At 35.2% G+C, this 25,197-nt stretch overlaps 1 protein-coding gene and 1 non-coding gene across 7 annotated transcripts in view; both read left to right on the top strand.

The window, feature by feature from the left end:
- Positions 1-25,197, top strand: part of CCDC18 (coiled-coil domain containing 18) — a 107,657-nt gene that overhangs the window by 60,912 nt on the left and 21,548 nt on the right. For all 6 annotated transcript variants that reach the window (XM_078072744.1, XM_078072743.1, XM_078072748.1 and 3 more), the window contains 9 exons: positions 782-924; positions 3,734-3,897; positions 4,121-4,334; positions 8,118-8,217; positions 12,944-13,060; positions 14,490-14,633; positions 16,180-16,383; positions 20,609-20,746; positions 23,402-23,602. In XM_078072744.1, the coding sequence (XP_077928870.1) occupies positions 782-924; positions 3,734-3,897; positions 4,121-4,334; positions 8,118-8,217; positions 12,944-13,060; positions 14,490-14,633; positions 16,180-16,383; positions 20,609-20,746; positions 23,402-23,602 (1,425 nt within the window). The remainder of the gene's footprint in view (positions 1-781; positions 925-3,733; positions 3,898-4,120; positions 4,335-8,117; positions 8,218-12,943; positions 13,061-14,489; positions 14,634-16,179; positions 16,384-20,608; positions 20,747-23,401; positions 23,603-25,197) is intronic.
- LOC118542863 (small nucleolar RNA SNORA31) lies at positions 8,845-8,970 on the top strand. Its single transcript, XR_004920813.1, has one exon. It is a non-coding gene; the product is annotated as a small nucleolar RNA SNORA31 (small nucleolar RNA).

Here is a 25,197-nt window from a genome sequence, read left to right as displayed (position 1 = left end):
AAAATGGCTAAATTGCTTTGGGTTGAGGAATGAATGAGAAGTGAGAAGATGATACAACAAGCATAGAAAACTGAGAAATTGGGCTTTGAAGAGGAGGAAAGAAAGGGTGGTGGTGGTAGTTGGAGGAGGTAGAGGTTTGGGTAGTTTTTTATGATGGGAATGTCTTGAACATGTTTAAATGCTAATATAAAGAAGCCAGAAGGAGAGAGTAGTGATAGTCAATAGTATGAGTTCCTGAGAAAGTGGATAGGTTCCTGAGAAAATGAATCCAGGACACCAGTGAAGCAATTTGACTTATATAGGAGGAAAAATACCTCCGTCACTATAGGAGAACAGAGGAAATAATGAATAGGAGCAAATGCAAGTAGTAACATTTGAGGGCAGTTGGGAATTTAGAAATCCTTCAATGAATGAGCCAGTTTGTGAAGAAGGAAAGCAACATAGTTTGACAAGCAAAGAAAACATTTCACATGGGGATAATGAGAGGGGAAACATTTACCATTATTTTGTTCAATTCTTGTAAATCCTATTTTAATGTTACGATGTGGCTACTTCTATAAATAGGTATATGAATGAAATATCTTCCACGAAGTTAAGTTTTGCTTTTTTATTTCCAAAGCATTTGCTTTCTGGTCTGTACTTTGAGTTTTATAATACATCTTGAAACTGAATGATAGGCTAGACTACATATTTATATATATTTTTTTCTTCCAAAGACTGTTATGTGACACATTCCAAAAAATGTGACTGAACTTAAAATACTTAAACTTATTTTTACAAGGTATCGAAACTGGAACAAGAGCTTCAAAAACAAAGGGAAAGTTCAGCTGAAAAGTTGAGAAAAATGGAGGAGAAATGTGAAGCAGCCACACATGAAGCTGATTTGAAAAGGCAAAAAGTTATTGAGCTTACTGGTACTGCCAGGTAAAATGAATATGTTACTTTTTCTCTTCCTATTTCAACATCAGTAGTTACCTGAATTTCAATATCAGATAATCTTAAGTGAAGCATTTGCTCAAGGATTTAATTTCTTCACAGCCTGTGTTATTAGCATTTTGTTTGTACCTTTATATCCTTCTTTATGCCTTTTTTGTATTATAGTTTAAAATCCTTTATCCTCCTATTGTATTATAAGTTCCTTAAGGCCTAAATAATTTCTGGTTTATTTTAGGGTCCTCCCACAACAATTAGCATAGTTCCCTATACCTCATAGGCACTCAGCAACTGTTGTGTTATATTAAATTGTGAATAGTATTAAAAGTTTTAGGCAAAGATCTCCTCATTTAAAACTTTCATGGTGTCTAACTGTTTATGGGAAAGAGTAACTTAATAGAATACAGCAGTGGTTCTGAACCTTAACTGAACATTAAAATTACCTGAGGAGCTTTAAAAAGTACTGATGGCTAGGTCTCACCTCTAAGATTCTGATTTAATTTGGCTGAGCTGGGCCCAGGAATCAATAGTTAATTGGTTAAGAAAGGGACCCATAAGCTGAAAGCATTCCCTAGCTTCCCCAGACCTCTTATGCTTTGTCTACAAGAGTTTACATAATTAATAATACTCTCATAATTAACCCACCATGCTACCAGCAGGAGTCAAGAATTAGGCACTTGAACTAAAACACTGTGTCCCCAGGTTCCCTCTCTCCCACTGACAGGAGTAAAGATCAGGCCTTGTGCATTGAGTAGCAAGTTTCTTTTCTAGATGTCAACTCTCTCAGCTGGGTCAAGAGGATTGCCCTGTGTTTAAGACTAAGATTACAGTTCTCAGACCTTCTTTCTTCCATTGTCTGGTGTCTCCCACAAAACAGCCTCACCACCAGTGTCTACTTGAATAGTTACATAGTAACTTTATCCTTGCTTATGCCAGACACCACAAGAAGCTGTGTATTTCCAGGTCAACAGTCATCTCTCATACTAATTCCCCAAACCTCACCATGTATACTGTTTTCTTCTCTCAGCTTATCCCAACTTCTGAGACTTCTACTTGTCCTCTGGAATTCACAGTCCATCCTGAAAGACATTCTCTATATTGCCTACTTCTTTTCTCTTGCTTTAACAGAAGTCTTACTCTTCCCTGAGGACTTTGCTTCTTGTCCTGCAGCCCTCTAAAGTAAAAATTTTTTCCCACAGTTCTTGTACCTCACAGGGTTGAGATATGGAATAGTATACCATACTCTGTGAACCTCTGGTCTTCAGACCATATCATCCCTCACTGTTGCTGACACCTACAGGCCACCTGATGTACTATTGCTTCCTCCAACACCACTCCTGTCATTATTCTTGAGGATTTCAGTATCTGTTAGCTGATCCTTCTGAGATGTTACCTTCTCATCTTAAAGATTCCTCTCCTCTAATGATCTTGAGCCCTATCATACCTCAGCCACTCACTCACATGATTTATTCTAGATCTTATCGTTTCCAATATCTCCAGTTTTTCTGTAACCTGAATATTAAGCATCTATACCTCTATTATCACCTGATTCCCTTTAATACCCCAAATTCAACAATTCTTTGATCTCACCAGGACTTAATTCATCAGTTCCACCACTGTTTCATTCTCTGATGTCCTCTCCTTTCTTTACCCAGCTTAAATTCTAGTCAGTCATTAAAATCAATGATTTGCATCTACTTGCAACTCTCTTACCCTTCTCTCACTTTTTTCTACACAGCACTAAAAATCCAACTCACACTACTCCATGCTTGTATCTTTAGAGAAGCTGGAGGAAAATATAAGCACACTGACCAGTCTTACTTTAAATTCATAATTTCATATGTATACATAATTTTGCATATTGTTTTAGGAGTTTTATAGTTCTCCTCAAGTTCACTCATGGACATCAGATTAAAAACCTCTTGAACAAATCCACAGTTGTCTAAGTTGCATTTACAAAAAAAATGTTCCCGCTTGCGGACTCAATTTACAAAATATCAAAGACCTAAAGAACAACAACAACAAAAAATATTGATTCAAAGAGAATCAGTTCTATTGAGGCTAATATTAGCACTTGTTTACTTAGTGAATATCACTTTGGAGTTACCAACAAATGGACCTAAAACTTTCTTTCACTATGTTGATTTGTCTATCGGTAGAGGATCTTCCATGTTGGAATAAGCTCAGGACTGACTGAAAGTTAGTAAACCTGATTCTCTCACTGTTAATAACTATTCGTCTTATCCCAGACGAGTCACTAAGCTTCCAGTTTCCTCATCTGTAAAGCAAGAAAGTTGCACTAGTCTGGAAATCTCTAGTCCCTTGTAAAGCTAAAAAGGATAACATAAATAATAAAGGTCTGAATAAAAATAACTGACTTGATTCTCCTATGAGTAGTATTGTCATTATGGTGAATATTTTGATTGCTTGGCTTCCTTATTTTCTGTGTTGCAGATAACAGAAATTCCAGATGAATGAGATACCTATCCATGGATGTGCTCAGTATACAAAGCTTTTCACAAGCTAACTGTAGTTAGATTGAAAAGACGGCTAGCCTTGCTAAATATTACCAGGTAGTACGGTCGTACCTAGTGGTACATAATTGGTGCAGAATTACAATCTTTTAGTTGGAGCATTTTTAATAATATGACCTAAGTGTGACCTAGTATTCTGACTAGATGTTTTGCTGATATTTGCCCTTATATAACTTGCAGATTTTGTTTAGTCAGAGACAAGTCAGTTGGCTTTTAGGTTTCCAAATTATTGTTTATTAATTGTTTTATTTTTTGTTTTTAACTAGGCAAGTAAAACTTGAGATGGATCAGTACAGAGAAGAACTCTCTAAAATGGAAAAAGAAATAATGTACCTAAAAAGAGATGGAGAAAATAAAGCAATGCATCTCTCTCAGTTAGACATGATCTTAGAACAGACAAAGACAGAACTAGATAAGAAGACAAATTCTGGTAAGCAACACGTTAGCTGAGCTTATCTGCCTATATATTTATATTTAAAAAGTAGAATAATAAAGTGAGAATTTGGGTTAGTAGGACTGGAAGGGACAATGAGTGGTCAGTTTTTGCCTCTTGTAGATGAATAAAATTGGATATTCTTAATTATAATTATTTACAAATTTTTAATAACAGATTGTTTTTATGTAGTTCTAAAATTATTTTTTCCTTTTAACAGTGAAGGAATTAGAAAAATTACAGCACCACACTGAAACTGAACTAACAGAAGCTTTGCAGAAACGGGAAGCATTAGAGTCTGAACTCCAAAATGCGCATGGAGAGTTAAAAAGTACTTTAAGACAACTGCAGGAGTTGAGAGATGTGCTACAGAAGGCTCAGTTATCATTAGAGGAAAAATACACTACTATAAAGGATCTCACAGCTGAACTCAGGTGTGTTAAATAGTAAGAAATGATACCACAATTACAGGTATTTCACTTTATTACTCTGACTTCTTGGGTCATACAGTAAAGTTTACTGTTTAATTCTAGATGTCTAAATTTCTCAACTGTCTTTGGCTCACTGTTGTTCGTCCCAGTCAGCCTGTCCCATGCTCCATCTAACTAATTCAGCCATTCCTCATGACTAATATTTCTATCCTTGGTCTTTGGACATTATATTTTCACCCTCTCGTATATTATATAGTGGTAAAAAATGATTGGAACAGCACACAGCAGTGGTTAATAGCAAAATAATGTTAATAATGACAGTGTTTTCTTTGTATTAAGACCTTATTTTGTGCCAGGATTATGCCAGGGGCTTCCTGTATGATCTGACTCATTTCTTTACAATAAACCTATCATATACATATTACCACCTTTTTATACTTGAGAAAACTGAGGCTTGAGAAAATTAAGTAAAATACCCAAGGTCACATAATCAGGTCCAGAGAAGGGAGTTAAACACAAGTTTGTCCAACTCTAAAATCTGGGTTCTTAGATTAGCAATGATAGCATAAAATGCTGTTCCAGCACACATCTATGGTGAGTGGGGGTGGAGAGCCAGACGAGAACCAAGGTGTGGGAAATAGATTCCAGAAAGGAAAACAGAATTACAAACCAGGATGTGAAATGTGGGATGACAGGACAGAGAGCAGCAAGAGGACCCAGGAACTTAGATGTATCCCATGACTCAGTGCAGGACCCTGTCTCTTTTCTACCCACAAATTCATTCTTAGTAAATTTCATATAACTTTAAATACTGTATGTCAGACTTCCAAACCCACATCTCTAGTAATGACCTCTAGTAATGGCATCTTAAACTTGGCCAAAACACGACTCTTTTTTTTTTCTTCATAACCCTACCCTTCCTCCATCTCAGAATCATGCAGTTGCTCCAACCAGAAATCTGAAAGATTAGTCTTATCTCTTTGCCTGTCTCTTTTTTCATCCAACCTATTAGGAATTCATGTCAACTTTATTTCGAAAACATATTCTGAAATCCATTGATTTCTTGGCCTCTTTTCTGTTACCACCTTAGCATAAGACATCATCATCTCTCACCTGGTCTGTTGCTGTGGTTTCCCTAATGGTCTCCCAGCTTAAATGCCAGACCCTCCCCAAAGTCCATTTCAGTTTATGGAGTAAGTTTATGATTTAAAACATAACAGAAATGGACTTAAGTTTATTATTTAACACATAAATCAGATTATATTGTGTCCCTACTTAACCCTTCCAGTGGCTTCCCAAAATACTCAGAATAAAATCCAAGCTTCTTGGGAAATGTAAATCAGAACTGCAGTGAGATACTGCTTCACACCCTCTCAGATGACCATGATAAAAATAAACAAAAAACCCCAAAACTGAAAATAACAAGTGTTAGCAAGTGTGTAGAGAAATTGGAACCCTCCTACATTGATGTTGGAAAACTAAAATGATACAATTGCCTGTGGAAAACAGTTTGGCATAGTTAATAAGTTAAATATAGAATTACCATGTAACTCATTAATTCTACTCCTAGTTATTTACCCAAAAGAATTAAAAACATCATGTTAAAAAAAAATGATGTATAAATGTTCATAGCAACTCTATTCACAGTAGCCACTAAATGGAAACAACCCAAATATTCATCAGTAGTTGAATGGATAAACACAATGTGATATATCCATATAGGGAATATTATTCAGCCATGAAAAGGAATAAAGTACTGATATCTGCTACAACATAGATGAACCTTGAAAATATTAGGCTAAATGAAATAAACCAGATATGTTTATATAATTCCATTTACATGAAATATCCAGAATTAGCAAATACGTAGAGATAGAAAGCAGATTAATGGTTGCTGGGAACTAGGGGGTGGGACAATGGAAAATAACTGCAGATGGGTGTGAAATTTTCATTTGGAGTAATGAATAAGTACTGGAAATAGTGGTGATGGTTACACAACATTGTGAATTTACTTAACGTAACTGAACTGTACACTTTAAAGTGATTAAAATGGTAAATGGTTAAAATGGTAAATATTATATGTATTTTACCACGATTAAAAAAAAAAAAAAGCCAAGCTCCTTATCATGGAATACAAAGCCCTAGATGACAGGGTTCCTACCTGTTTCTCTGGCCTCATTTCGTATTGTTCCCTTTTCTCCTGGCCTTTTTGTTGGTACTTAAAACTTAGTAAATTTTTCCTACCTTTTGACTTTGCTGTAGCTGTTTCTTTGGCCTGAAATAATGGTTGAATGGCCAACTTCTTGCCCTTCATATTACCTCAGAGGGCCCTTTTCTGACCGCCTACTCTCAAGTAGCCACCCAGGCACTATCTCATCACTGTCTTTAATGCTCTAACATAGCAATTTATTTTTTTTGTTGTTTATTATTTATAGTCTGTCTTCTCTACTGGACCTATTAGTATGTATGCTCCATGTGATGAAGGATATCTATCTTGTTGGCTATTAAACTCACAGTACATAGAGGCCTGATGTATAGGAAGCATCCAATAAATATTTGCTAAATGGTTAAGTGAATGAGTAGATGAAAGAAGTAAAAATGAAATCTTAAATTCTAGCTGATAGCTGAATTTTTGGAAACTCAGCTATTCACTTATACAATTATCTTTAGAATTCATTTCATAATAACTTATTAATGTAGCCTTGTATTTTATAACTGCTGAAACTTTTTAAAAAGATTTTATTTATTTATTTATTTATTTATTTATTTATTTATTTATTTTATTTATTTTAGAGAGAGCCTGTGAGCAGGGGGGAGAAGCAGAGGGAGAGGGACAAGCAGACTCTGCACTGAGTGCAGAGCCTGATGAGGGGCTTGATCCCATGACCCTGGACATCATGACCTGAGCCTAAATCAAGAGTTGGTCACTCAACTGACTGAGCCACCCAGGCACCCCTAACTGTTGAGACTTTTAAGAGAATAGTAAATAGTTCATTAAAGAAATTCACAATCTGCTTTTTAAAATCAGTACCTTTGTTCAATATTGTTCATATTTAAGTCTGGAAAACTATATGAAGATTTTCGAGATCAACAACATTTTTAGCCTTTGTCATATCAAAACATAGAGTTCCAAATTAAAATTCTTTGATTGCATTCTCTGATCTGAGTATTAGAAGTCTTAAAGTTGTGTCAGTATTAAGCATTTTTATAATATAAAATTATAAATAAGTTAAGGTTTTAGGAGAGCTAGAGTTTACAAAAAAAAATGTTTCTATATTAGACTTCAATACTTCACTATATGTAAGGCGTCATTTGAGTAAAATTCCCATGAGAAACACAGTGGTCATTGACTGAGCTGTGGATATCAGAGATACCAACCATGAGATAAATGCCTCATTCAACTGTAATAAACTCACAGCTAGTATATGGAAACGACTTTCAAATGCTCCCCTGATCTGTAAATGAAAAATATGGACATATTTTAAAAATTCTTATACTGATTCAGTTTTATATCTTGGGAGTACTTTAACATTTAGCTTAAATTGTCTACAGTAGTAGTGTTTGAGTTAACTTTTGCCTTTTGAGAATACTTTATTAAAGTAACTATTGGTACCAGTCATTTTCTTTATTCAGTATTTCTTTAATTTGAGCCCTTTCAAAGGTCAGAAATAATGGCATATATTTTATCACTTTTAGCTTATAGGACGCTAACCCAATCGACTTAATTTTTTAAAACTATAATATTCCTACTATTTGCTTTGATCTTTTTCCTTTGATAAATTGCAGAGAATGCAAGATGGAGAATGAAGATAAAAAGCAAGAACTCCTTGAAATGGATCAGGCACTTAAGGAGAGAAATTGGGAACTAAAGCAAAGAGCAGCTCAAGTTGGTTTTCTTAATTATATTTAATGAAATTTTCTGTTATAGTACAATTATGCAGGGTTTTAGAGATCACCACTTTTTGGTAAAATGGACCTTTTTAAAGCATATATGTTTTTCTGTGCACATTAATATATAAAAAATTAGAAATATGTCATCTTTCTTCATCTTGCTATTTTTTTTTAAGATTTTTATTTATTTATTTGACAGAGAGAGACAGTGAGAGAGGGAACACCAGCAGGGGGAGTGGGAGAGGGAGAAGCAGGCTTCCTGCTGAGCAGGGAGCCCTATGCGGGGCTCCATCCCAGGACCCTGGGATCATGATCTGAGCTGAAGGCAGATGCTTAACAACTGAGCCACCCAGGTGCCCCCATCTTGCTATTTTTATAGAAAGTCAATTTTTGAGAATGAAGGTTAGCTTAGTATCTGAACTTTTTGATCTCTTACATTATTGCATATCCCAAGACAACGGGATTAAAGGAGTTATTGTAACTCCTTTAATAGTGTGTTTGTTGGAGGAACAAAACTATTCAAAAGGCATCTTTTTTAAAGACTTTCTTAGATCAGTTTTAGGTTCACAGTGAAATTGAGCAGAAGGTACAGAGATTTCCCATATACACCTTGCTACCATAAATGCACAGCCCTTGGAGCAGTTCCTGTCTGCTGCTAAGGTTTCCACTAGAGATGCAAGAGAAAAGTGTCCTCGCGCTTTCTGTCTGTCTCATTGTGGCAGTCAAGATTGAATGGGGGAGTGCAGGGAAAAACCAAAAGAATTTCTGCAAATCAAAAGTAACCTTGTCAACAATGAAATCTTGTTTTACTCCAAAAAATAAATAAATAATAAATGCACAGCCTTCCCCATTATCAACATTCCCCACCCAAGTGGTACGTTTAATAATAGTTGAGGAATCTACACATTATAATCATCCAAACTCCATAATTTACATTACAATTCACTCTTGGTGCATACATTCTGTGGGTTTGGACAAATGTTTAATGACATGTATCCATCATTATGGTATCATCCAGGGTATTTTCAAGCCCTAAAAATTTTCTTTGCTCCACCTTAATCCTTCTTCCTCTTCCCCCATCCCTAGCAACCACTGATCTTTTTTATTGTCTCCATCATTTTGCCTTTTCCAGAATGTCATATAGTTGAAATCATATAGTACATAGTCTTTTCATATTGGCTTCTTTCACTTAATAATATTCGTTTAAGTTTTCTCCACATCTTTTTGTTACTTGATAGCTCATTTCTTTTAGCACTGAATAATATTCCATTGTCTAGATGTACTACAGTTTACTTATCCATTCACCTACTGAAGGGCATCTTGGTTGCTTCCAAGTTTTGACAATTAAATGAATAAAGCTGCTATAAACATCTGTGTGCAGGTTTTTGTGTGGACATAAGTTTTTGACTCCTTTTGGTAATTACCAAGGGGCATGATTGCTGGATCATATGGTAAGAGTATGTTTAGTTTTATAAGACACTTCCAAACTGTGTTCCCAAGTGGCTTTTACCATTTTGCATTCTTACCAGCAATGACTGTGAATTCCTGTTGCTCCACATCCTGGCTAGCATTTGGTGTTGTCACTGTTTTGGATTTGGCCATTCTAATTAGTGTGTAGTGGTATCTCCTGGTTAATTTGCACTTCTCAGATGACATCATATGATATGGAGGGTATTTTCCTGTGCTTATTTTCTATCTGTATATCTTTTTTGGTGAGGTGTCTGTTACAGTCTTTGGCTCATTTTTTAATTGAGTTGTTTGTTTTCTTACTGTTGAATTTTAAGAGTTCTTTGTATATTTTGGAAACAAGTCCTTTTTCAAATGTGTCTTTTGCAAATATTTTATTCTAGTTTGTGGCTTTAATTCAGTCTTTTGACATTGGCTTTCACAGAGCAGAAGTTTTTAATTTTTTTTTTTTTTAAAGATTTTATTTATTTATTTGACAGAGAGAGAGACAGCGAGAGAGGGAACACAAGCAGGGGGAGTGGGAAAGGGAGAAGCAGGCTTCCTGCCGAGCTGGGAGCCCGATGTGGGACTCAATCCTGGGACTCCAGGATCATGACCTGAGCCGAAGGCAGTTGCTTAACCAACTGAGCCACCCAGGCGCCCCAGAAGTTTTTAATTTTAATGACATCCAGCTTATTAATTATTTCTTTCATGAATTATGCCTTTGGCTTTGCATCTAAAAAGTCATCACCCAAGGTCATCCAAGGCTTTCCTCTATGTTATCTTATAGAAGTTTTATAGTTTTCAAGTTACATCTAGGTCTGTGATCCATTTTGAGTTAATTTTTGTGAAGGGTGTGGTGTAGACTCATTTTTTTTGCATGTCGTTGTCCACTTATTCCAGCACCATTTGTTGAAAAGACTATTTTTTCTCCATTGTATTGCCTTTGCTCCTTTGTCAAAGGTTAATTAACATATTTAGTTTCTGGATTCTATTCTGTACAATTATTTATTCACCTGTGTTTTGCCAGTACCAAGGTCTGTTTACTGTAGCTTTTTAGTGTCTTGAAGTCAGGTAATGTCACTCTTCCAACTTGGTTCTTCTTCAGTTATCATGTTGGATATTCTGGGTGTTTTGCCTCTCCATGTAAATTTTAGGATCAGTTTGTCAATATCCACAAATTAACTTGCTGGAATTCTGATTGGAATTGCCTTGAATGTTTAGATTTAGTTGGGAAGAACTGACATCTTGAATCTTGAAAATATTGAGTCTTCCTATCCATGAATAAGGACTCTCTCTATTTATTTAATTCTTTGATTTCTTTCATTAGAGTTTTGTAGTTTCTCTGTAGATCTTGATATATTTAGCTTGATTTATACCTAAGTATTTTGTTTTGGGGAGTGCTAATGTAAATCATATTATGTTTTAAATTTCAAATTCCTCTTGTTTATTGCTGGTATATAGGAAAGTGACTGATTTTGTGTACTCCTTGTATCCTTCAGTCCTGCTATAATCACTTATTAGTTCTAGGAATTATTTTGTCAAATCTTTTGGATTTTCTACCTAGATGATTATGTCATCTATAAACAAACATAGTTTTGTATTCCTTTCTAATATGTGTATCTTTTATTTCTTTTTCTTGTCTTATTGCATTAGCTAGGACTGCTAGAACAGTGTTGAAAAGCAGTAGTAAGAGAGAATATCCTTGAGTTGTATCTGTTCTTAGTGGGAACGTTTTGAGTTTCTCACCATTAAGTATGATGCTAGCCTGTTGTTTTTCTATAGATATTCTTTATTAAGTTGAGGAAGTTCCCTTCTATTCCTTGTTTACTGAGAGTTTTTATCATGAAGATGTATTGAAATGTCTTTTTCTGGTTTTGGTATTAGGGTAATACTGGCCTCATAGAATGAGTTAGAAGTATTTCCTCTGCTTCTGTCTTCTGAATTGGATTGCAGAGAATTGGTATAATTTCTTTCTTAGATTTTGGTAGAATTCACCAGTGAGCCCATCTGGACCTGCTGCTTTCTGTTTGGGAAAGTTATTAATCATTACTTTCTTTAATATATATATAAGCTTATTTAGATTGTCTCTTCCTGTGTGAGTTTTGGTAGATTCTGTCTTTTAAGTAATTGGTCTGTTTCATTAGTTTTATTAAATTTGTGGTCAGAGAGTTGTTATAGTATTCCTTATTATCCTTTTAATGTCTATGAGAGTTTTAGTAATGTCTTCTCTTTCATTTCTGAAATTAGTAATTTGTGTCCTCTCTCTTTTTTTCTTAGCCTGGCTAGAGGCATATTGATTTTATTGATCTTTTCAAGAATCAGCTTTTGGTTTTGTTGATTTTCTCTGTTGATTTCCTAATTTTAATTTTACTGATTTCTGCTTTAATTTTTATTATTTCTTTTCTTCTGCTTACTTTGGATTTAATTTCTTCTTCTTTTTCTAGTTTCCCAAAGTGGTAGCTTAAGTGATTGATTTCAGGTCTTTCTTCTTTTCTAATACATGCATTCAGTGCTGTACATCTTCCTCCAAACACTGCTTTTTCTGCATTCCACAATTTTTGTTATGTTGCATTGTATTTAGCAGCTTTTATTTAGCATAAAATGAAGTCTAAATCATTTATTTGTTATTTATGAACATAGTTGTATCTTTTCTTTAAGTTTATGTAATACATATGAGCCTTAAGACTCAGTATTAATAAGCAATGAATATTTTTCTCATTTTGTAAAATAATTTGAGGTGAGTTTATGTTTCAGTTATACCTACTGTAAACAATTTTAAGACACATCTAAGCACACAATTTTTCACATTAGAATAAAGTCGAGTAATAGCTTAATGTTACTTTTTTTTTTTTAAGATTTTATTTATTTATTTGACAGAGAGAGACACAGTAAGAGAGGGAACACAAGTGGGGAGTGGGAGAGGAGAATCAGGCTTCCTGCCAAGCAGGGAGCCCGATGGAGGGCTCGATCCCAGGACCCTGGGATCATGACCTGAGCTGAAGGCAGACGCTTAATGACTGAGCCACCCAGGCACCCCTTAATGTTACTTTTGTATTAACCATCAGAGACTCTTAATCTCAGGAAACAAACTGAGGGTTGCTGGAGTGGAGGAGGGTGGGAGATATGCGGTGGCTGGGTGATGGACATTGGGGGGAGTATGTGCTATGATGAGCACTGTGAATTGTGTAAGACTGATGAATCACAGACCTGTACTCCTGAAACAAATAATACATTTTATGTTAATAAAAAAAAAATGTTACTTTTGTATTTAGGTTACACATTTGGATATGACTATTCGTGAGCACAGGGGAGAAATGGAACAGAAAATAATTAAATTAGAGGGTACTCTGGAGAAATCAGAATTGGAACTTAAAGAATGCAACAAACAGGTAAATTATTTAAAATTACATATTTTATATTGTTTTGGAAAATAACTCCTTAACTGTAAGCATCTATTATTCACATAATACGGCTTTTTTATAGAATACATACAATACTACTTTTTTTTTTTTTTTAAAGATTTTATTTATTTATTTGACAGAGAGACAGCAAGAGAGGGAACACAAGCAGGCGGAGTGGGAGAGGGAGAAGCCGGCTTACCGCGGAGCAGAGAGCCCGATGCGGGGCTCGATCCCAGGACCCTGGGATCATGACCCGAGCCGAAGGCAGACGCTTAATGACTGAGCCACCCAGGCACCCCAATACTACATAATTTTAATCACCTTGTACATGCTACTTTAAATTCATTTTTCTCGGGCACCTGGGTGGCTGGCTCAGTCATTAAGCGTCTGCCTTCAGCTCAGGTCATGATCCCAGGGTCCTGGGATTGAGCCCCGTGTAGGGCTCCCTGCTGAGCGGGAAGCCTGCTTCTCCCTCTTCTAGTCCCCCTGCTTGTGTTCCCTCTCTCACTGTCTCTCTCTCTCCCTGTCAAAAAAAAAATAAAATCTTTAAAAAATAAATAAATAAGTAAATTCATTTTTCTCCTCTTATTTTTCCCCAGTTTTATTGACATATAAATGACGGAAATTGCATATATTTGAGGTGTACAACATGTTTGATATATATTTACACTGTGGAGTAGTTATCACAATCAAGCTAATTAACATATCCGTCACTTCAATTATTTTAATTATTTATTTTTTCTGAGAATGCTTAAGGTCTATTCTCTTAGCAAATTTCAAGTATACAATACAGTGTTACTAACTATAGTCATATGCTGTACGTTAGGTTTCCAGAATTTACTCAACCTGTATAACCAAAACCTTATATGCTTTGAACAACATTTCCTCATTTTCCTCACTCCCTAGCCCCTGATGATTACCCTCTTACTGTTATTTCGAATGTAGTTTTTCTTGTCTCAGTGTGTCCACATATTTATCATCATGTGTGCATGTTTGAATATGTATAAAGTATCTCTGGAAGGATTTGTAATTCTCTTAACTGTGGTTGCCTCTAAGGAAGAAACACAGTGGGAAGAGGACTTTGTTTTCACTACCTATATTTTTCACCTCTTGTACATATTACCTATAAAATTACTTGTGAGGTCATGTAACATCTGTTGTTTTAATGTACTCTAATTTTCCTTTCTTATACAAATGTGATTGAGATTTTCATCTCTTTTAGTATATTTTAGGTATACAAGTAAGCATCTTATTAAGGATAAGAATTCTGATATTAATGTCTGAGTTACGGTGGTCTTAAGAAAAACACATTTTTATATTTTGCTATTGTATATGTGTTTGACTTACTTGGACTGCATTTATGATTAAACAGCTATTTTTCCTTAGTTACATTAATATTGCTCTGTTTAAAATTCAGATAGAAAGTCTGAATGAAAAATTGCAAAATTCCAAAGAACAGCTTCGAGAAAAAGAGTTTATAATGCTACAGAATGAACAGGAGATAAGTCAACTGAAAAAAGAAAATGAACGAACACAACAAAAGATGAAAGAAATGGAAAATGTAAGCACATTATTTTCTGCCTAAGGAACAGAGTAATATTATCTAAAAAGTGATACAAATCTTTGTTTTAAACTGGTTGGTTTTAAAATATAGAAACTGTGCCATAAGTATTTTTAGGCTAATTATTTGTGTCAGATAATTATTGGTTTCTTTGATCTTTTTAAATATTTTACTCTGATGTTCCAATTATAGGCAAGGACATCATCTTACTTTATACTGCCTACGGGCATTGGCATGGTATCTCTCACATAGTAAACCCACGATATGTGCTTACTTGGCCAACAGATATTTATTGAGAACCTACTATGTAATAGAGCTGGAGATACAGGTATTAATAAGATACACTCGTTTGTCCTTGAGGAACTCCATCCAGAGAATGAATGAACAGATAATAATTGTACATTATTGAGACCAAATACATTGAGTTAGTTGCCAGATGAAGTTTGATGACTTTGTGTTACCAGTTTGCATGTGTGTTGACTGGTGAACCCATTCTACCCACTTGCCTTTTTAAAAAGTGAATTTGCTTCCAAGAGCTCTCATATATGTAACTTTTTTGTTTTTAAATACTATACTCAACTTTAAAACTTCACATATAGCTCTTTATTGTGTTTCATTATCTGTCTCCTCCAGTAGGATATAATATCCTTAAGGGTAGCCACTTTGTCTCATTTGCTCACGCCTAAGTCCTCAATACCTAAAACAGCACATATCACATAGTAATTATGAATAAATATTTGTCGAATTATATACATAAATTAAGCAGGGTCTGTGAGAGCAAGTTTGGGCCCCAAGGAAAAGAAAATGATTACTGGCCCAGTCATTTCATGTTCCCTAACAAAGGCTGACTAAAAATATTTACATGAGATTTATACTGCTATATAATACAGTTGGACCCAACGTCCCCATTCCAGACATCAGGGTCCTAATGATTTGTACTCATTTCTTTCCTTCTTATCAGCCCTAAAGTCAATTACCTACCTTCTAATATCCCTCACCGAGCTAATTTAGAACTAACTTTTCACTAATTTTTTTTTTCTCTAAGAACACAATACTTTACTAGGGATTTAACTGAGTAATGTAGAAATGTTTCAGAAGGAATAGCAGTCCCAGTGGCAGATTTTACTTTTACAGAGAATAAGCTCATGACCTTAACCCAAACATGTGGATTAATGGTGGGTTTTGGTTATTCGTGCCAATATATTCTCCATCTGTGAAATGGATAATCAGGTATTAGCTTCTTTTGTCTCTTTATATTATGTATTCTGCCACGTTATAGTCATAATGATAAAGGTTTATACAGCTTGCACATTAGTCATGCAAAATATACCAGTTAGTCCCAGATTTATTATAGTACATTTTCTTATCATTAAAAAGGAAAAAAAAACATTTTCTGAGTATCAGTTTCACAGTGGATGATATTGTGTGTTAAATTTTATAGAGATCGAGTTGGGTTGGGGAAATTAATTAAAAGAGAAATCAGAATAAGAAATAGGTTATCTATATCATTTCATTTTGAAACCTACAAATATCTTGTGTATTTCAGGTTATGAAAGAACAGGAACAGTACATTGCAACTCAGTACAAGGAGGCCATAGATATGGAGCAAGAATTGAGGCTAACTCGAGAGCAGATGCAGAACTCTCATGCAGAATTGTTGGAGGCTCGTCGTCAACAAGTCCAAGCACAGAGAGAGGTAGAAAGGCTGTCAAGTGAACTGGAGGAAATAAAGCAACTCTCTAAAGAAAAAGTAATCCCTATTCTAAATAATTTTACCTTACTAAAAATCTTTAAAATTTTAGCATTTACTTTTTTTAAATTGTAGATTATATTAACTGTTACACACACTGAATGTATTTAATACTACTGAATTTTACACTTAAAACTGGTTAAAGTGGTAAATTTTATGTTATGTATATTTTACTAAAATTTTACGAAGAAAAATGTTATATTTAGTGTAGCCTAGTAATATAAGTAGGAAGACCTTCAGAAATGAGTTTTGGCCAAACTAATTAGTTTTCAATAAATTAAGTTACAAAGTACTTTTAGAGGGAGAAGCAGGCTTCCCGCAGAGCAGGGAGCCCTACATGGGGCTGGATCCCAGGACTCTGGGATCATGACCTGAGCCAAAGGCAGACGCTTAACAACTGAGCCACCCAGGAGCCCCAAAGCTAATCTTTTTTGAGTAAAATTTTTACATTTGTAGCTACTGTTAAAAGTGAAATCTAAATTTATAACTGTTATGAAATCTGTAGTCCAGAACCCTTAGGGAGAGAAAGTGCTTTTAATAGCAAGAACAATAATATAAATTGTATTTCCCCAGTATTTGGTAGAAGGTTAACAATTTTGCTTAAAAATACTTAGATTGATATCCTTGGGTTAATTACTTAGACTTTGAGAAAAATGTATTTATTGAGTTTTAGAAAAGTGCCTGTGAGTCTTCTGCTTTTTATTATGCTTACTAATATAGTATAGGAATTGCATTAAAGTATCTTTACATTTAATTTTGGTAAACAATGCTTTTATTCACACATCTGGTTGGTTAGACTAATAAAGAATATATAAGGGGGGGTGCCTTGGTGGCTCAGTTGGTTAAGCGTCTGCCCTGGACTAGGTCATGACCTGGGATCAAGCCCTGCGTCAGGCTCCCTGCTCAGCGGGGGGTCTGCTTCTCTCTCTCTGCCTCTGCCCCTCCCCCACTCATGCTTGTGCTCTCTCTCTCTAATAAATAAATAAAATCTTTTTTTTAATAGGTTCATAAATTACATCTTTTTTTGAAAGATCTTATTTATTTAAGAGTGAGAAAGAGAGAGCAAGCATGGGCAGGGGGAGAGGCAGAGGGAAAGGCAGACTCCCCGCTGAGCAGGGAGCCTGACACAGGACCCAATCCCAGGACCCTGGGAACACAGGCCAAAGGCAGACGCCCAACCAACTAAGTAACCCCAGCCCCTCTAAAATCTTTTTTTTAAAAAAAGAATATATAAGGAATTTTTATTAGAATATGTTGGCATTTGGAAGTCTCCTAGGAAAAGCTCCTAGGAAGCTATCTACTTTTATCTCATCTCTGTCCTTATCAGTAGTATCTAAGTATAGTACAATTGATTTTATGTGGATGAGGTAAGCTCAATTAATCAAAAAAGTGAATGAAAGTGGGCAATTATTTAAAGTGACAGTTTAACATGAAAAAATGCTCAACAGCACTCAGCATCAGGGAAATACAAATCAAAACCATAATGAGATACCACCTCACACCAGTCAGAATGGCTAAATTTAACAAGTCAGGAAACGACAGATGTTGGCGAGGATGTAGAGAAAGGGGAATCTTCTTACACTGTTGGTGGGAATGCAAGCTGGTGCAGCCACTCTGGAAAACAGTATGGAGGTTCCTCAAAAAGGTAAAAATAGAACTGAGGATCCAGCAATGCACTACTTGGTATTAATTCAAAGGATACAAAAATTCTAATTCAAAGGGATACAGGCACCCTGATGTTTATACCAATATTACCTACAATAGCCAAATTATGGAAAGAGCCTAAATGTTTATCAACTGATAAATGGATAAAGAAGATATAGTATATAGATAAAATGGAACATTATGCAGCCATAAAAAAGAATGAAATCTTGCCATTTGCAATGACATGGCTAGGGCTAGAGAGAATTATGCTAAGTGAAATAAGTCAGAGAAAAACAAATACCATATGATTTCACTCATATGTATAATTTAAGAAACAAAATAAATGAACATGGGTTGGGGGGGAAGAGAGGAAAACCAATTAACAGAGACTTAACTACAGAGAACTGATGGTTACCAGAGGGCAGGTACATGGGAGGATGGGTTAAACGGGTCATAGGGATTAAGGAGGGCACTTGTGATGAGATTGGGTGTTGTGTGTAAGTGCTGAATCACTAAATTCTACATCTGAAACTAGCTTGAATTTAAATGAAACTTGAAAAAGAAAATAAAGTTACTTTTTTCTCCATTTTTAAATTTAAATTCAATTAATTAACATATAATGTATTACTGGTTTCAGAGGTAGAGGTCAGTGATTCATCAGTCTTATATAATACCCAGTGCTTATTATATCATGTGCCCTTAATGTCTATCACCCAGTTACCCCATCCCCCCACCTCCCTCCCCTCCAGCAACCCTCTGTTTCCTATGATTAAGAGTCTCGGTTTGTCTCCCTCTCTGGTTTCGTCTTGTTTTATTTTTCCCTCTCTTCCCCTATGATCCTGTTTTGTTTCTTAAATTCCACATATCAGTGAGACCATATGAGAACTGTCTTTCTCTGATTGACTTATTTCCCTTAGTTAGCATAATACCCTCTAGTTCCATCTACATCGTTGCAAATGGCAAGATTTCATTTTTTTGATGGCCGAGTAGTATTCCATTGTATATAAATACCACATTTTCTTTACCCATTCATCTGTCGATGGACATCTGGGCTCTTTCCATAGTTTGGCAATCGTGGACACTGCTGCTGTAAACACTGGGGTGCAGGTGCCCCTTCGGATCACTACGTTTGTATCTTTGGGGTAAATACTCAGTAGTGCAATTGCTGGGTCACAGGGTAGCTCTATTCTCAACTTTTTGAGGAACCTCCATACTGTTTTCCAGAGTGCCTGCACCAGCTTGCATTCCCACCAACAGTGTAGGAGGGTTCCCCTTTCTCTGCATCCTTGCTAACACCTTTTTCTGCATCCTTGTTTCTTGTGTTATCTTTGGCCATTTTGAGGTAGTATCTCACTATAGTTCTGATTTGTTAAAATGATAGTTTAAAATAAAATATTTCAACTCAAAACTCTAAATACATATTCATGTGTAAATCTTTTAATTTAGGACCAAATCTTGCTTTTTGTGTGTATGGGCAGGGTCTTTGATTAGAATTCCACCTAATCTTTTTGCATTAACCATACTCCTGTTCCCTCATCTATTGTTTCCAATTTTGGTTTCTTTAAAGTAGAAGAAGAATTAAAAGACATTTGTAAATCAATTAGAATTTAACATCTCTTATATTTTACATAGGGTTTCCCACAATATTTTACAACTATTTGGCTGCTTCTAATTGGGTAAAAAATGTTTATGACTCATTCATTAAGCTGTCTCAAAGCAAAAAACTTTCTTTTCATATAAAAACTTTCTTTTTGCATGTATATTTCCTCAATGTTCATACATAATGTATATTAGAATTGCATAATTATAATCACAAGCACAACTAGCATAAATAGGTTTGGACAAATACACAACTGACTCTTTTTTTTAAAGATTTTATGTATTTATTTGAGAGACAGCATGCGTGCACTCACCAGTGGGGAGAAGGGCAGAGGGGAAAGCAGACTCCCTTCTGAGCGGGGAGCCTGGCAACACAGAGCTCAATCCCAGGACCCTGGGATCATTAAAGGCAGATGCTTAACTGACCGAGCCACCCAGGCGCCCCACAACTGACTCTTGATAAGCAAACAGTGCATCTGGTGAACAAAATGCACAGGCAAACCTTAGAGTAGACTTACCTGCCAAAGTTCAACATGCTGTGGTTATTTGTTTTACGGAATGCATTGGTTAGTGAAGTATTATATTATGATAAACAATATACTAATACAGTCCCATTTGTAGTCTCTTAAATGTCTAGATTTTAAAGTATACTATTTAATAAGTTAACTTTGTATATGAACACTTATATAGTATTATAAAAGATGAAAATACAGGGGCGCCTGGGTGGCTCAGTCAGTTAAGCGGCTGCCTTCGGCTCAGGTCACGATCCCAGGGTCCTGCAATCAAGCCCCACATCGGGCTCCTAGCTCAGCGGGGAGCCTGCTTCTCCCTCTCCCTCTGCCTGCCGCTCCCCCTGCTTGTGCTCGCTCTCTCTCTGTCAAGTAAATTTAAAAAAAAGATGAAAATACTTCCATAAATGCACGTGATTGGTTTAGCTATAATAACCAAACAAACAACCTTTCCTTAATATGTCATTTTTAAGGAAGCTCATGGACACCATTTAGCTGAAGAATTGGGGGCTTCTCAAGTACGTGAAGCTCATTTAGAAGCAAGAATGCAAGCAGAAATCAAGAAATTGTCAGCAGAAGTAGAATCTCTCAAAGAAGCTTATCATCTGGAGGTAAAGAAAAATGTAATTTGTTCCAGTACTCCCTGCTAAAGTGAACTATCTGAACAAAAGTATAAGTCTAGCTTCTAAATGTTCATTAGAGAATAACTCATTGTGGTCTTCATTTCTGGTAGCTTAATATAACTTTCACTTCATATCCAGTGAGCTAATACACTGTGGAGTTAAGAGCTTAAATTCTTGAGGCAGGCAGTCTGGTTCCAAATCTCAGCTTACCACTTAGCACTTATGTGACCTTGAGCAATTAACATCTCTGTCTAAAATGGGCATAATAATCATATGTACCTCATAGAACTGGATTAAATGAATTAAATGGATTAAATGAATATAGTTAAAGTTCTTAAACCTGAGGCTGGCTCACCGTCATCATCATCAGTTATTAAATAGCGCTTGCCAAAACTAACTGGAGATATTTTGTAAACAACATAAGTAGTTTCATGTGATATGAATTTATAATGCTTTGCAATTTACAATATTTGTTCTGATAGTAAGTTAGAGAGGCAAAATTAGAACCTGATACTTTTTATCTACTTGTATGTCCTGAGCCTTTATAGAAATGAGCAGTGTTATCAATTAGAATAGCATTTCTTGTCTTTTTTGTTGTTGTTACAAAGGCGTTTAGTTTATTCTCATCAGTGTCACTGATATTCCCATGGTTCATATTTCCCAGTGCGGCTACATTTCTTGTCTTTTTGTCTTTTTAAAAATTACATCTAAAGATATCTAAAATGTATGTATTAGACTTAAATTACTTATGGACTTCTAATAAAACATTTTTCTATATGACAAGGATTACAACTATATTTATATTAAACTCCTTTCAAAGGAGTTTGGGACTATCTTTGTGAGGGATTGGTAGGGCTTGTAGTCACCATGTCTTGGTTAAGTGCGTTTAGATTCTGATCTCTTTGAAAACGTTGTGTCTGCCAAACAAAACGTATTTGCAAGCTGAATCCAGTTAGCAGGCTAAGAGATTTAAATCCTTGGTCTTTAAAGACAAATGGAATGCTGTTGGATTCAGCATAATTATTTAATAAATAAATATTAGCTACTCAACCCAGGTGATCATCAGTAATAACTAGTCCAGCTCAAGTGTTTACCAGCAAGTATTCTTTGCACTTTTAATATGTGGTCTCTCTGTTCTACTTTTATTTCTTATTATCTAATTTTTTACTTTAAGCTTTGTAAGCCTTCTGAAATTATAAGCAGATAGTACATAAAATGAATTGTAAAAATAGGTTTTACTGTTGTTTAATATTTGGTATTGTTTTATATGTAAGATATAAAAATTTGTAATATGTTTTTATCCTCTTTGGTACTTGACAAAGATTTATTTTTAAAGCATGTATGTTGTTTGAATATAAAAATGAAGAAATAAGTCATTAAAGTAACAGAATTAGTAAAAAGGATAAATAATTTTTAACAGCATTTAAAAAATTACAGGTTTCAGAATTGTCAGAAAAGTCACTTAATAATAATTGCAAAAGCCCTGATATTTTTTTTAAAGATTTTATTTATTTATTTTTACGAGAGAGAGAGAGAGAGAACACAAGCAGGGGGAGTGGCAGGCAGAGGGAGAGGGAGAAGCAGACTCCACGCTGAGCAGTGAACCCAATGCAGGACTTGATCCCAGGACCCTAGGATCATGATCTGAGCCGAAGGCAGACGCCCAACCGACTGAGCCATCCAGGCACCTCCCCTGATATTTTTGATAAGAAATAGATTTTTAAAAAGTTTTTATTATGGGGCGCCTGGGTGGCTCAGTCGTTAAGCGTCTGTCTTCGGCTCAGGTCATGATCTCAGGGTGGGGGGATCAAGCCCCACATCGGGCTCCCTGCTCCGCAGGAAGCCTGCTTCTCCCTCTCCCACTACCCCCTGCTTGTGTTCCTTCTCTCGCTGTCTCTATCAAATAAATAAATAAAATCTTAAAAAAGAAAAAAAGTTTTTATTATGGAAAATTTTGAAAGAATGGTATAAATCCTCCTAGATTTATTATTCAACTTTAGTAATTATCAATTTGTGGCCAATGTGATTTCATCTATACTTATGTTGACCATTTCTTTTTAAAAGGGAATAAATACTTTTGAGAATGAAAAAGGGTGCTGTTCATAACTACACCAGGACACGAGGCATAAAACCTGGCCAGTCCACCATATCTTTAACCTCACTCACTTCCCTTCCCCCACATATCTCATTGTATTTTGAAGCAAATCCCAGACATCATTATTTCATCAGTAAACATTTCAATAAGTATCTCTAAAAGATAAGAGCTGTTTTTTAAAAACATAACCACAATACTATTACTACAATTAAAAATTGACAGTAATTCCTTAATATTATCAATTACCCATCATTTGTTCACATTTTCCCAATTATCACAAAAATGTCTATATAGTTAAGTGGTTCAAATCAGGATCAAAAAAACAGCCCATTGTATTTGGTTAACTGTTATTAGGTAATTTAAGACCATAGGTTTCTTCTTCTCCTTTTTTTCCTCTAATAGGTTATTTGTTGAGAAATCAGATGTTTGTACCTAAGAACAGAATTTACTTCAGTATAAATGGAAGTGAGAAGTATTAGAATGTTTTTGAAACCAACCCCACCCTATTTTTTTCTTTTCTTTTCTTTTTCAATTCTGGGGCTGTGTAGATGATTTCACATCAAGAGAACCATGCAAAGTGGAAGATTTCTGCTGACTCTCAAAAGAGTTCTGTTCAGCAACTAAATGAACAGTTAGAGAAGGCAAAACTGGAATTAGAAGAAGCTCAGGACACCGTAAGCAATTTGCATCAACAAGTCCAAGATAGGAATGAAGTAATTGAAGCTACAAATGAAGCATTACTTATTAAAGTAAGTAAACATATAAAAGTACATAAAACACATCAATGAAAAAGTACATTTATGACTTTTTTCCCCATCCTTATAGTTCATAAAGGAAAATATGACCAAATGTCGACCAGTTTGAATAAAAAGCATTTTATTTAGAAGACACTGGATGTAGGAATTATAAGTATGATGTATTACCGTAGGAGAAATAATTTATAAATGTTCGAACACAAACTTAAAATTTTTTTAATTTATTTATTTTTTTGGTAAGAACCTTTAAGTTCTACTCTCTTAGCAAATTTCAGTTATACAATACCTGTATTACCAACTGTAGTCACCATGTTATACATTAGATCCTCAGACCTTATCCATCTTCTAGCTAAAAGGTTGTACAAACCTCTCACTATTTCCCCCACTGCCTAGCAACCCCTTTTCTATCTGCTGTTTCTGAGTTTGATTCTCTCTCTTTTAAGACTCCACATATAAATGATACCATGAACTATTTGTCTTTCTCTCTTTTATTTAATTTAGCATAATGCCCTCAAGGTCCATCCATGTTGTCACAAATTGCAAGATGTCCTTTCTCATGGCTGAATAATATTCCATTGTGTGTATGTACACACCACATCTTTATTCATTCATCTGCTGATGAACACTTTGGTTGTTTGCTTATTTTGGCTATAATGCTGCCAGGAATGAATTTGGGAATACATATATCTCTTTGATATCCTGTATTAATTCCCTTTGTGTATATACCCAAAACTGGTGTTGCAGGATCATATGGTAGTTCTAATTTTAATTTTTTGCAGAACCTCCATACTGTTTTCCACAGTGGCTGTCCCAATTTACATTCCACCAACAGTGCACAGAGGTTCCCTTGTAGCCACACCCACACCAACACTTGTTATCTCTGGGTTTTTGGTGGTTTTTGTTTTTTGTTTTGTTTTTTTGTGGGTTTTTTTTGATACTAGCCGTTCTCACCGGTGTGAGGTAATATCTCATTGTGGTTTTGATTTGCATTTCCCTGATGATGAGTGATGTTGAGCACCTTTCCCTGTATCTGTTGCCCATTTGTACGTCTTATTTGGAAAAATATCTGTTCAGTTCCTCTGCTGATTTTTAATTGGATTGTTTGGGTTTTGAGTTGAATGAATTCTTTATATATTTCAGATATTCACCCTTTATTGAATATATGATTTGCAAATATTTTCTCCCATTCTGTAGGTTGCCATTTCATTTTATTATTGATAGTTTACACTGCTGTGTAGAAGCTTTTTAGTTGAATATAGTCCCATTTGTTTATATTTGCTTTCATTGCCCTAGCTTTTGTGTCAAATCCAAAAAATTATTGCCAAGCTTGATGTCAAGTAGCTTAACCCCTATTTTTTCTTCTAGGAGATTTATGGTTACACTTAAATTTAAGTGTTTCGTCCATTTGGAGTTGATTTTTGTATATGGTGTAAGATAGTGATGCAGTTTCATTCTTTTGTATCTGACTGTCCAGTTTTCCCAGCACCATTTATATAGATACTATGCTTTTCCCATTGTGTATTCTTGGTTCCTTTGTCATAAATTAACTTGCTCTATATGCATGGGCTTATTCCTGGACTGTCTGTTCT

Source organism: Halichoerus grypus, chromosome 5, assembly GCF_964656455.1.
Source record: "Halichoerus grypus chromosome 5, mHalGry1.hap1.1, whole genome shotgun sequence".
NCBI classification, from domain to species: domain Eukaryota; kingdom Metazoa; phylum Chordata; class Mammalia; order Carnivora; family Phocidae; genus Halichoerus; species Halichoerus grypus.
The sequence above is the reverse complement of the archived record's forward strand: the minus strand, read 5'-3'. Positions and strand labels throughout refer to the sequence as shown.